Below are 14,646 nucleotides of genomic sequence, written 5' to 3'. Positions count from 1 at the left end.
TTATGCTTGATAAAAACAAGTGTAGCCGTGATTCTAAACAATTACCGTTTATGTTTTCATGGATAATTTTGGTTTTTATGAAAAATGTCAATTTTATTTCAATAACTTTCCAACGAATACTATCAAGAAGTGATAAAAAATATATTATTCAGATAAATTTTAACTTTTGCTTTTATTTTTTATTTTATTTTCAAGATAATGTTCAATCATTGGGCGCATTCTTGCTGCCAGTCGTGAATTGGATATTATAATTTTTTTAACGTTGTCCGGTAGTAAATAACTTACTGTTTCGTCACTAACATCAGATGATCTCGGATTGTAATTGTCATTATAAATTTCATCAGTTATACCCGTAACTTGTTTACGGAAGTCAGGCCATACTTGCATTCTAAAAAAATGTCAGTACTTATATACATGCTCATATATTATAAATTATAATCACAGATTATTTACCTCTCAATAAGTTTAACATGATTTTTAGTGATAAAATGTAAAACCAGTTGTGCATGTTCTTCATTAACTCGTGCAGCTGTTAATAGAATAGGAAATACTGTTTCCGATGGAAAAAGATATTCATGATCTAACATAAATGATATATAACTGAAAACAAATAAAACAGTAAATAAATACATGGATAAATAATGTGACTGAAATAAATTAAAAATATAATATTTTGTTTTCACTTCTCAAGTATGTGAATGTTTTCTGTGCAAGCAAGACCTCGTGCAATAATAAGTTTTGTAGAATGAAATAACTTTGTTGTGTTGATTAATTGAAAAGCTCTGTACCAAATTTCTGGAGTTGCATGTCTTAGACCTTGACAAAAAACAATTTCGCGTATATCCGCGTCTACCATACAATCTTTCCACAATTTCAAACAGCTTCTATATTTTTAAAAAATAAATAACCGAAGTTTATTAAGTTAATGAAATACATGTTAACATATTATAATTCAGTACAGGCAATTTATCATGCAAGTTTAGGGGAGGGTGGGGTCCCCCTGAAATTTTAATCGAAAAAAAAAATTTTTTTTTTTTTTGACTAATTACTATAAATCCAATATGTTTGCGAATTTTTAGCCCTACGCATGACATTTGGGGCAAAATGGACAAACCCAAAATTTTGAAAAAGTAATTTTTTTATATTTTTATCGTCTATTTAAAAAAAATTTTTATAATTCCACATTTCTAGCCCTACGCATAACACCTGGGGCAAAATGGACCAGCCGAAACTTCCGAAAAAATTATTTTTTCATATTTTTCGGCCGTTTCTCTATGTAAGAGGCAAATTTGGTCACTAAAAATATATAAAAAAAAATTTTTTTTTAGTTGATAAATTTTTTAAATAAAGTAAAACTATAGAATTGTTTTTATTTTTTTTTTTATTAAATAACAATTAGTAATTAAGGTAATCGAGAGTGAACGATTTATTACACCTTAAAAAATTTTTTTCGAGTAATATAAAACCAAAAATAGTTGTCAAGAGACAGAAATACATTCTTAATGATGAAAACAATTTAAAAAAAAAAAAACAACAAAAATTTTTTTAGCATTTTTTGGAGGGGGGCCTCTCTGCCCCACAAAAAATTTCTTTTTTAGAATTTTGGCAAAATGTCCATAAATTTGTTCGAAATCGGACAAAAGTAAAGTGATCTTATGGTTGAAAGCCACAAAAAGTAATAATTGGCTTAGGGGGGCCGCTCTGCCCCACCCTCCCTTATAAACTATAGTTTAATTTTGAAAAATTTCATACTAGAAGCAAAATTGCGGTATAAATTTATTTAGTTCATAATGTAGGAGAGAGTGGGGCAAAATAAGACGTGATTTATTAACAAGAAAAAAAATTTTTCTCATTAAATTTTTTTGTAGATTTGAAAAAAACAATTGTCAGCGGTACTTTTTTCTCAATGATGAAATTGTACAGTAGTGAATTGAATAAAAAAAAAAAATTTACTAATTTGGAAATGGAAAAATTTCATACCCTGGTGTACAGCCTTTTTTTACGAATTTGTAGAGATAACATCTAAGCTTCGAATAAGTCTCGCTCAAGCAACGTTCATGACCGAAATTACATGCTATATTCATAACATTTTTTCTGTGTAAACGTTCATAATACTTCTCCATTGGATTTGGATTCAACGATAATTTATTGTATACATGATTCACTAACTTTTTAACAAGTTTCTAAAATAAATAAATTTTTATTCGACAATCGATTTGGTAATGGCCTAATATCTTTTTATGTGACAGATTAAAGAGGAAGCAATTCATGGCAAATTACGACAATCACTCATATTGAAGTTACCATTTCTTTAACATATCGTATACAATATTTTATGCAATCCATGATTCGACAGTTCCACTTCCCACTTAAACACACGTGGACACACACGCGCGCACTTACACACACGCACACACATATGCACACATTCCCGAATTAATCAATGTAACGGGACCTAAGTCCACATCCGCCTTCGGTGTTGGAATTCAAGACTGCCAATTTTAACACCTACACCGCTTGGACTTCCCGACTAGAATTTCTTCCTGATTTGCCTGAAGTACCATAAGGACCTTATCAGGTTAATATAAGGTTTGCCTTATTAGGGCAAACCTGACAAGTTCCTTGTCAGGACCTCATCAGGATATCCTTATTCAAAAAAAAGTTATTTGCCATCAGGTCAACCTGACGAGTTCCTGATCAGGACTTCATCAGGATATCCCTATTCAAAAAAAAAGTTATTTGCCATCAGGTCAACCCGACAAGTTCCTTGTCAGGACCTCATCAGGATATCCTTATTCAAAAAAAAGTTATTTGCCATCAGGTCAACCTGACGAGTTCCTGATCAGGACTTCATCAGGATATCCCTATTCAAAAAAAAAGTTATTTGCCATCAGGTCAACCTGACGAGTTCCTGATCAGGACTTCATCAGGATATCCCTATTCAAAAAAAAAGTTATTTGCCATCAGGTCAACCTGACGAGTTCCTGATCAGGACTTCATCAGGATATCCCTATTCAAATAAGAAGTCATTTGCCATCGGGTCAACCCGACGAGTTCCTCATCAAGACCTTGTCAGGATATCCTTATTTAAAAAAAAGTTATTTGCCATCAGGTCAACCTGACGAGTTCCTGATCAGGACTTCATCAGGATATCCCTATTCAAATAAGAAGTCATTTGCCATCGGGTCAACCCGACGAGTTCCTCATCAAGACCTTGTCAGGATATCCTTATTTAAAAAAAAGTTATTTGCCATCGGGTCAACCTGACAAGTTCCTGATCAGGACCTCGTCAGGATATCCTTATTCAAAAAAAAAGTTATTTGCCATCAGGTCAACCTGACGAGTTCCTGATCAGGACTTCATCAGGATATCCCTATTCAAATAAGAAGTTATTTGCCATCGGGTCAACCCGACGAGTTCCTCATCAAGACCTTGTCAGGATATCCCTATTAAAAAAAAAGTTAGTTGCGATCGGATCAACCCGACGAGTTCCTCATCAGGACCTCGTCAAGATATCCTTATTCAACAAAAAGTTATTTGCCATCGGGTCAACCCGACGAGTTCCTGATCAGGACCGTATCTGGATATCCTTATTCAAAAAAAATTTATCGCATTCCTTCAAATATTTCATTTACAGGCTAAAAATTAAACAAAGTACAAAAGAATATTATATAAAAATCACGTCAATCATTGCAGCACAGATTTTTTACTTCTTCATCAGTTATTCTTTGACATCATAATGAATATTATATTTACACTTTCAAGATCACTTGTGTATGTCAGCCCAGTGGATAGCATCGAGGACTTTGAATCGAAAGGTCGCAGGTTCGAGCCCAGCAGTTATCGGGATTTTTTCATCAATAAAAAATATGTTTACTTCCTCTAATTAATGATCTCAATACAATAGATAACATTCTCGATCGAATTAAAATTCTCTTATCCTTTTTTTGCAATTTAATATTTTTTTTAAAATAATTACTAATAAGGTAATCCTGATAAGGATTTGATAAGGATATCCCGGTAAGGACCTGATAAGGCAATCCTGATCAGGACGTGATGAGGATATCCTGGTAAGATCCTGATAAGGCAATCCCGATAAGGACCTCATGGGTCTTAAGCGTTACATCCATATCAGGATCCTCGTCAGGATACCCTGATCGGGACCTTATTTGAAATAAGGTTAACCCGATAAGGACCTCGTCAGGCCCTTATGAAAAATTCTAGTCGGGTTACCCCGGTGATTTGTTAGTTTTTTTAGCAGTTTTCATTTAGTTAATGTCAAGTTTCTATCAACTTATTGAAACATTTTAACTTTTGACTACAATGCAAGGACAATTTGAACAACGAATTGGCATCAACTTACTGTCGATATGTCAAGGCAAGTTGACCAAAAAAGTGACCATCAAACTGCTGACGATAAAATTGAAGGACAAAACTTAATTTTAGATTAACAGCAAGTTAGGGTCAACTAGCATGCACGCCAACTTAATACTCTCTAAACATAAATTAGTGAAAATAAGTGAATATTCACTAATTCAAAGTGCAAATCGAACCACTAATTCTAAAAAGTGGTTCGATTGGCACTCGAAATTAGTGAATATTCACTTATTTCACTTATTCATGTTTGGGGAGTATTACAGTCAACTTGGTGACACATTGCAGCAGTAGGCTATAAAATCAACTTACCGCCAACTTGACTATCAGAGATAGTAATAGAATAGACATTATAAAATAATTTCTCACTATATAGTACCATGTGAAATAATATAAGCCTACAGCTCAAGCTTTAAAAACTGGCCAGTTAGCAAACGCCGTCCAACGCATTGAAGTAGAACTTTCCAAACATGGTTTGCATAAACTGCTTATTTGATGTTATAAAAATGAATAAAATGTAAAGTATAAGTACGAACATCAAAATATGGTTTGTGATACAAAGCATAGGAATTGCCTAAAAATTTCCTAAGTTTCAGTAGAATTTTCCCACCAGCAAGCCAAGGAAAATAATCGTCTTCGACTTCTAAGTATTCAATGAGACTGAATAAAAAATCAACATGAATATATCCAGCTAATGAAAGTTCAAAGACGTCATCTATTATTCTCATTCTTTGCATATCACCAATCGCTTTTGTATTGGTTTTTAAAATATGAATGATATCAGACCACCATGATTCAGGATAGTTTACTCGATAAGCAGCTGAAAAAAAGAGAAAAACTATTTGACAATTACTCTTATAATCTTATCTGGTTAAAAGATATACATATAAATATCTTCTTTATTTTAACAGTATATGTTCAAAGAATTTAAAAACAAAATTAATCAATATACAATTTTATTAAATTATTTTATTCAACGCATGTCTGATTATCGCGCCTCATCATATCTACAAATCAAACCCTGAATGACCGCTTACCGATCGGTAGTTAATAATTTGTTAAAAAGCAAATGGCGTCCTGTGTTTCTCAATATCGTTTGATAATGGGGGTCTTAAATAAACGCATTTGAATTCATAATCACATTTCTCGAAAGTGATTATCGACCGTTCTGAAAAACACTAAATAGATTTGGAATGAGTAGTACAATCAATCTAACAACTTTAATGTCGGTGTCTATGTATGAATACGTTGATCATCACTTTTTATTAATAAATAAAAAATGAGAGTTGAAAGCAGTCCCGAACTAGTGCCATGTATAACCCTACCCGATAGAGGATTTACTGTGGCATAATAATTCGCAAAAATCAGACATTTGTTGAATAAAGTATAGTACATATAGTACGTGGGCTAAGTCATTATCCATCAAGCACAATGATCTTAACACACTAAGTTCTAGATGAAGCTCGTGCATGTGCACCTACGACTCGTGTTTCGAACCTACGAATCGTCCTCAACAATTCTACTCAAAAAAAAAAAAGGCGATAAATTACTGACCGGGTTTATTTCGGTGGAATATATTATTTTAGGACAGAGGCTGCTAACAGATGATGTCTTGTAAGTGGCACCACCTGTTAGATTCCCCTGTACTAAGCTATTTTTGGGGGGTATTTTGGCCCTTAAAAATTGTGCTTCCCATATAAAGACTCACCTAGCCCACTCGATATGCAATGCAATATAATAATCAAATCTATTTATATGACAATGCGACTGAAATTTATAATCAAATATAAGTTTCATCTTAAAATAAAAAATTATTTTTTGATCATTTACCCATAGAATGGCTGTCAAGTAGACACTGTTGTATTTCAGTAGCATTTACTAAGTGATTATTTTGGTTTGAGTACATCCATATATTATAGTGAGAATTATTAGATGGCATGGGATATTTACAACGAATTAATATCGTCCAGTTACATTGTTTATTGTCTGGTGATTCGATTAAGCTATAACGTTCCTAAAACGATATTTATTTTCTTATAATTTATAACTGATGAAAATATGTAGTGATTATTATTACAAGGTAATAGAATATAGTTATTTTAGTTGTATGAAAAAACTCTTTTTAAGTGACGTTTAATGTGTAAAATTCTCACGTATATTGAGTTGTATAATGATCAGAATAAACATTAATCAATAACAACTAATATATCCTTGTAACTGTGACTCGAATTTATAATGTATATTTGACCATGCTATTTGACCGCGGGAAGGTCATGATATTTAAAATGAACAAATGCGATTCTGACAGGGCTGCATGAAATCAAAAATGAATTTAACATACAGAAGTTATACATTTTCAGTCTTCTATAAAAAAAAAAAAAACTCCATGACTTTCAACCCGCAGCTGCATCGGTCTGAAATAGGCTTGTTTTCTGATTGGCTAATAGAGCATTGAAACTATGAGAAAATAATGCAAATGATATGAAAAAAAGAAAACTTTTACCCGAATTTCCAAGTATCCCTTTAAGTTCGGCTTTCCCATACTTATGTATTTAAAAATACCTGCGTTAATTCAGCCAATTCTTCACTTTCATCCAAATTGACATGTAAAATTGGTGTTCCACGATTTTTGTACCAATCACTTACTAAGTTTTTCAATCTTTTATCTTCTAAGTTCTTGACGAAGTCGTTTGGTGCAGGGCCGTACGGTTTATTCGTTCTATAAATATGTAAAAAAAAATACATTTATTTCTATTATTAACTTATTGAGTGACTGAGCCAGTGTATAAATGCGGGTTTATCAAAAAGTTTAAACTTTATTAAACGTTTTCTATAAGTAAGTTTGAACCAAGTCATTTTTTTTACCCGGGAACTATATGATTATGATTCTTTATTTTGAAATTATAAAAAATAATAATATTCATAATTAAAAATTTCAAACCTACCCACGTAATAGAAACTGTTTTATCAAATTCCCGATATCTTTAAAATCATAATATTGATGAACCATGGCAATAATTGCTTCAGTTTGATAAGTTTGATATTCATCTTTACGAAAATACATTTTATCATGCCAGGTATCAAAAAAATAATACGGTAGTGTTGTTGATGGCCGCACATCACGTTCAATACGTGTCCATAAAAGTGTTCTCGCCAATGATAAATCATGAATTCGAAATGATGGTTCTATTTCATCAAATATAAAACTTGAAATGTAATCAGCAACACCATTATATAACCATATATGTGACCATAATTTCGGAAAAATCATAATGCCAATAACGTGTCGTGCCGCGGCACGCGTGATATCCATTAAAATTTCTAATCTGTCAGTTGTTGTGGATTCTTCCTCATCAAATAAAACTTGAGATTCTCTTTACAAAAAAAATTATATCAATTAGAGATTATTCTTTTGTTTACTGGCTCAATGGCGTAGACATTTTTAAGATTATTTCTTAACTTGGTGCATAAAATTTATTGTTACAAGTTTTTTTAAATATTTACCTACACAGAAAAAACTGTTAACTTGGTTCAAGAAAAATATTGTCTTCCGAATTTTCTTTCTTGATTTAATAAAAGTAAAACACTTGATTCAAAAAATTTTTTTTGGTTCGAGACAGTAAATTCTCTTGCTCCAAAAAAATTTATTTTTGAAGCGAAATTGAAAATTTTTTGGTTTAAGAAAAAAAATTCTTGGCTACAGAAAAGAAGTCATCTCTTGCCAAAAAATCAACGTTTTGAACGAAAAAAAGTTTAACTTCGGCCAAAAAACTTTTTCTTGCCCCAAGAAAAAAAATTTCTTACTCCAAAAACTCAAAGTTTTGAACGAAAAAAAGTTAACTTGGGCTAAGAAAAATTTTCTTGCTCCAAAAAAATAAACGTCTTGATTGAAAAAAAAATGCAATATTGATACAAAAAAATAATTTATCTTGCTCCAAAAAAAATATCTCTTTCTTTAAGAAATATAAACTCTTGAAACAAGTGAAAATTTTTTGATTTAAGCGTAAAAATATGTTGACGTGAAAAGAATAATTTTGATTCAAGATAAAAATTTGAAGATGATTGTTTACTTGGGGCAAGTAAATTTTTATTTTCCGAATAGATCAAAAAAAATTTCTTGAATCAAGAATATTTTCCTTGATTCAAGTTAACTGTTTTTTCTGTGTAGAAATTGAAAATAAATAAATAAATATATATACTTACCTAAATAAAGAAACACCAAGTGCGACGTAAATGTCTGCAATACGTGAACTCGGAAATGGAACAATATTCATTGGGTCAACTGAATAAAATGTATCTGTGACGTTTATCATCCATTTATTACTTTTAAGGCTGTATCTAGTTAGTGTATTAAGTAGATCGGGATCCATTTGTGGTGGATGCCAAACAGTCATGAATTCTATTTGGAAAGATTCATAAGTCCATATTGCAAAAAATAAGTGATGAGCTTGAATGTGAGGAGTTCGTTCAAATTTCGATATTGACATAGAACCTATTTTAGAAACGGACTCTAACGTTGTTCCCGCAATTAATTTATAATCTTTTGGATGAATTATTGTTAAATCAAATGTTGATGTATGTTTCACCTCAGTCAAGCAAGGAAATAGGCGATGCGCATGATTTGGTATTAAGATGGTCACAAATAGAATTCTGTAAATATTTGGATTTTATACTTCTTTTCTTTAATTATTCTAATAACTTAAATACTTTCAATAAATTTATTGGTCAATTAAGAATTAGGTAATACCTATCGTTCATCTTATCGTCAAGATAATCAACTCCTTGATGATCATCAAATGTTCGAGAAAAATAAAGCATGAGTACATATCGCGAGTTTGATATCACAGTAAAGAACTCATCCATATGTATTTCAATAATCGTTGATACGTCCCCATTTGTAATAATATAATCTACTATATCTATTGGTTTTTCGGTCTGATTAGGATAGATGCGAAACATTCTATTAAGTACAAGTATGAACAAATTAAAAATTTATTCAATAAATTAATGATAGATGACTTTTATGGAGTGGGGTAATCAGAATTGAAAAATGGTTACACGATTTTTTTATAACGAAAACGAAAATAATTGAAATCATAAAAAAGAGACAAGCACAATTACAATAAAAAAAAAAATTTGCATGATACTGTTACGTTCCCGTAATATTTTATCGATTAAATTAAATTAATTATTTTTCATAAATTAATTTAATTCGATGTAACGGAAATCAGTTACGATAAGAGAGTCGCCGTGGCTCGCGGGCAGTCAAAATAGATGACGATGCATGAGACCCGGGCCACGACGATTCTCTCATAGGGAACCTGAGATGCAGCGTCAACGTTTTGTCAACTCTGTTGACTTTATTATATTTTTTATAATGACTAAATAGTTAGTCTTACGAGCGAGCTCTTAGAGCTCGAATCTCTGTTCTCCATGTAATTAATAAATTACAATTTATCGTAAATTAATTCAATCGTATTTTGGGGTGCCAATTGGCACTCCAATATTTTCACCTACACTATGACCTATCCATTCACCTGCTGCTATAATAAATAAAATGGAGACCAGGTCGGAAAATACATTTTAAATCACGAGAATTAAATAAATAAATAATTACAATAAAATAATCGACGACCAGGGCCCTCCGGGGGTCTATCGATACTCCAATGAGGCCAAACCTGAATAAAACTTAATAATTAAAAATTATTTTTATTTTTAATTAGTTTGGGGTCATTCTCAAAACGTAAATGTGGTGCTGTGACCAGGATCAGTGACCACTGTTTATAGAAAATACAAATAGTTAATAAATAATTAAAAATTAATATTGGGAATTATTCAAAACGTAACAATACCATGATAAAAAAATAATGATAATAAATTTACAGACGGATTTCGAAACTACTAATTTTTTATCTAATACAAATTTAAATATAACATTATTAAGTTTATTTCTTACCGTGTTTGTTCTTTATAAATTATCATTTTAGGATCAGTGTGAATCATAAAAATATCAGCTCTACCGGAAACTTTCATTGTTATATTCACTTGACCTCTGTAAACACATTTTTTTTTGCAATCATTTTCAATTGAAAAATCAAATAACAAATGATAATTTTCTGGAATTATTTTAGCTGATCCAATTGATGTAAGAATATTATCAGAATATTTAAATACAGATACAATAATAAATAAAACATTATAAAATTTAATATCACTCATTATGTTAATATTAATTCTCTGAAATTTAAACTTAATAATTCAAAGTTATAAAAGTCTATTGATATCATTTACAGTCTTTTAATCAGTACGTGATTGACATATTTGACTTTTATAACTCAATTATAGCTATTAATATTTTTTTTTAATTTCTCATTTGAAAAAATATTTAGTTTAAAAAATAATAACGTTATAACGAGCTTGATTTTCAAAAATTATTTTATGAACAAAATAATAAAAATATAATTTTTCAAACTCTTTAAAAATAAAGCTATTGATGTACTAGAAATGATACTCAAAATTATTAAAATAAATAAAAAAAGAGTGTAACTGTTACATTCACAGGAATGGGCGTGTCCGGCCGAACTAATTACTAAGGACTTAGTGAGATTTGGTATGGTAAATATGCTTTTACTGTACAAAATCTTACTAAATTTATTCAGGACTTAGTTTGGCTGAACACGCCTAATGGTAACACTTTAAAAAAATCTTGTAATTAGAAGCATCTAATGGATCATAATGCGCGATTCGTGAAGTCAGCGATCTGTATAAACATGAATAAGTGAAATAAGTGAATATTCATTAATTCTGAGTGCCAACCGAACCACTTTTTGAACCTAGTGGTTCGGTTTGCACTTGGAATTAGTGAATATTCACTTATTTTCACTAATTCATGTTTCGAGAGTATAGCTCTATCAACGATCTATTCGTGTCCCATTCCCGACATGATTGTTGCCGCCACTACACACATCGCTAACCCAACTAAACTCCAAACAGCTGAACGAGTATTGCTTTCAACTCAAATACAAATTGGCTACCATTTGTCGCAAACTTATTGCGTTCAAATTGAAGACAAGTTGCGGTAGTGCCCTGATTAAACAAAACGATTCACTTAATGATGAATGTATATCTAATATAGTAGTAAAATTGAATCGTTTTGAATCGTTTCTTTTAATCAGGGTGGGTTGTTGTCACGTTACCGTCAACCGGTATATCCGGTATAACTGACTGAGGACCACGGGTGGACGTAAACCGGAGGTGAGTTCACAGATTTCACCTCATTGACATGTGGTGTCTAACCACAGCAGCTACGAGTTCAAACCTTTATAAGCCTAATACTCTTCATTTCAGGAAGTGAAGAGACTCTGGATGAAGTGGAGTTGGAGATGCCCGCCCTAGTACCAGTTCTCTCTACTGGTGGACAGGCCGCTTTGAGATAAAATGGTAAGATGCGGTCTCTCCATTTATAACTGTTCAAATTGCGAACAAGCTAATATCTGCTAGTTCTGTTTTTGGGTGATATACTACTCTCTGAGCTGCTCCAAGCCTTCAGGCAGTTCGATTATTCAAGCCAAATCAAAGTTTAGAGCAGCTCGTGTAGCCAAGTTGATGGCCGCATTCCCGACTAGAAATTTTAGTTAGGCAGTGATTAGGCCCGAATAAGGCATGCCAAATTTCAGACTTGTGCCAAATGAGGCAACCAAACTAGGTCGAGATCCCGAAAGTAACGCAGTTGCGAGGCCCTGCCTAATTTGGCTTCCTTCTTAGGCAGTGGTTTGGAAACCATACTTGCTGGTGGTAGCATAAATCGAGCTTGCGCCAAATGAGGCAACCGCATAAGGCTTGCATCGTATACAAGCCCTATGCGTATACATAGAAATTGGCAATATATGGTCATGTATGACTGTAATGACCATATAATTTTGCTTAACTCAATTAAAATTTTTTTTTTTTCATCGTTTAAAATTATTTTTGCAGGGCAGTTATCATCAGATGTGTTAATTTAATGTTATTTCAATGTCCAATCAAATTAGAAATTTTTAATTCAAGGAAAAACGCGCACTGATAGAAGGATTTTTTTGTATTTAAAAAGATTTGGTAATATTTAATAAATAATTTATTAGAGGATAGGTCCTTAACAAATATTTATTAACAGTTAATAAATCATTTATTAGCAGCGATTTTTTTGTGCTAACTAAATATTTATTACTATTTAACAAATGATTTATTAACATATAAAAAATGATTTATTAATATTTAATAAATCATTTATTAGTATTTACACACTGGATTATTAATATTTAAAAAATTCCTCTTATTATTTTTAGAAAAGTTTTACATTAATCTTCTCGTGATGGGAAATCTGTAAATAAAATAAAATTATTCATCAATAATAAAATTATTTGAAATAATTTTTTGAGAATAATGAATTGAATTTAAAAAAATAAATAGTTGTAAAATAAAAAAGAAACCTACATATTCATTATATTTTTTATTTAAACGAAGTCGTAAACAAACACTAGGGATTATTTCTTTTTGGGTCTCTTCTCGAGTTTTAGTAAGGAATTTACCAAGGATTTCAAAGTCAGTTATATGGTTTACTAGAGTGGGAATACAAAAGTAAATTCATAAATTTAGTGTTAATTTTAGAAACGGAATATAAAAAATAAAATAGGATGACAAGACAATGAATAGGTTAAGTACTGATGCTACTGAATATACCTTATATATAACTGTCAACTTACCACAAAAAATCGAGTATAAATCCCACGATTGTAGCAAAGCTTCCATTTTATTAATTGTTTTCCACAAAGTATAAAATAATAAGCAACTTATCGTATGAAAATCATGTATATACATTAGGGTGGCGCAAAAAAACCGACTATTTTTTTTTTTTCAATCTCGCATGAAAATTTGTTGGTTTACGATATTTTAAGAAGCCTCTCCACAAATCAGCTCGATAAAAAATTTTTAAGAGGTCGCTCACGAATTTTGAAAATATCGAAAATGATCGAAATTAGGATTTTTATTTAAAAAATTTTTTTTTTCTCGTGGCAGCAATAGTTTATATTTGTAAAATCATGACTATGCTGAAAATTTCAGCCCAAAATTTAAATATTTAAACGGCGCTCAAGAATTTTGAATGTTTCCGAGCGCAGTCTCTTGGACATTTTTGAGCGACCCTTAAATATTAATAATAAAGCTTCTCGATTTTTTCACCATCAATTTGCATGACAATGAATGAAAATATAACCCGAGAAATAGAAATAATAAGTTATTTACATACTTTTTTATTTTTTAATCCAATTTGTAGGTTTTTTCGCTTATTCAAAACTGACCGAATTTCATTGTTTAAGACTGTTCTGTATATTTTTGGGTATGCAAAAGTTATATTTAAGTGAAATGACAACAATTGAGTTATATAAACTAATTCAAACTATTAATTACATATTGTCAGTGAATATTCGAAATTCTTGAGCGCCGTTTAAATATTTATATTTTGGGCTGAAATTTTCAGCATAGTCATGATTTTACAAATATAAACTATTGCTGCCACGAGAAAAAGAAAATTTTTTAAATAAAAATCCTAATTTCGATCATTTTCGATATTTTCAAAATTCGTGAGCGACCTCTTAAAAATTTTTTATCGAGCTGATTTGTGGAGAGGCTTCTTAAAACATCGTAAACCAACAAATTTTCATGCGAGATTGAAAAAAAAAAAAATAGTCGGTTTTTTTGCGCCACCCTAATATACATATATATTTTTTTACAACTACACGTTAAGTATAGCCATCTATCAACACCGACCACCAACAAAATATTTTTTAACTATTAACAAATCTTATTTGGTGGAAATAAATATTTTTTTCAATATATTAAAGCTTCTTAATAGTTACAAAAATTTTGTTCTCATAAAAAATAGATTTTGTTAATACTAACGAATATTGTTAATAGTAAAAAAATATTTTTTCCACCCAAAAAAATATCTGAAAAAGATTTTAATAAATTGATTTATTAAATACAAACAAATCCTTCTATCAGTGCGAAACTACTCAAGGACCGATATCGTGAGATTCAAACCCGGAACCCTACGCACGAAAGACCGACGCTTTAACGACTACACTACACTACCGATTGTGGCTCCTTAGTTTATTTATGCTATTTAAATATTATTTGGTACCAGTCAGGAATTCCAATAGTATGCCGTACTTCGGCAATGCCACAGAGTTTCGTGATCACAATCGAATTTTTTCGGCATGCCAATGTTCGTTTTGC

At 31.1% G+C, this 14,646-nt stretch overlaps 1 protein-coding gene across 1 annotated transcript; it reads right to left on the bottom strand.

Moving 5' to 3' along the window:
• On the bottom strand, window positions 1-9,333 carry LOC130671959 (aminopeptidase N-like). Its single transcript, XM_057476111.1, has 8 exons — window positions 9,122-9,333; window positions 8,578-9,024; window positions 7,320-7,748; window positions 6,937-7,093; window positions 6,083-6,141; window positions 454-600; window positions 286-388; window positions 1-33 (listed from the first exon to the last, which is right to left on the bottom strand). Exons 1-8 carry the CDS (start codon window positions 9,331-9,333, stop codon window positions 1-3), a joined length of 1,587 nt encoding a protein of 528 aa, XP_057332094.1.
• Window positions 9,334-14,646: the final 5,313 nt, after the last annotated feature.

This window comes from Microplitis mediator, chromosome 7 (assembly GCF_029852145.1).
Source record: "Microplitis mediator isolate UGA2020A chromosome 7, iyMicMedi2.1, whole genome shotgun sequence".
NCBI lineage: Eukaryota > Metazoa > Arthropoda > Insecta > Hymenoptera > Braconidae > Microplitis > Microplitis mediator.
The sequence above is the reverse complement of the archived record's forward strand: the minus strand, read 5'-3'. Positions and strand labels throughout refer to the sequence as shown.

Coding starts and splice junctions, on each gene's coding strand:
- LOC130671959 (XM_057476111.1), bottom strand. CDS start 9,333: ATGTTTCGCATCTATCCTAATCAGACCGAAAAACCAATAGATATAGTA. Junction 7,749..8,577: donor CTTGGTGTTTCTTTATTTAG/GTAAGTATATAT, acceptor TTTTTTGTAAAG/AGAATCTCAAGTTTTATTTG. Junction 6,142..6,936: donor AATTGGCTGAATTAACGCAG/GTATTTTTAAAT, acceptor TATAAATTTCAG/TCGCATTGTCATATAAATAG.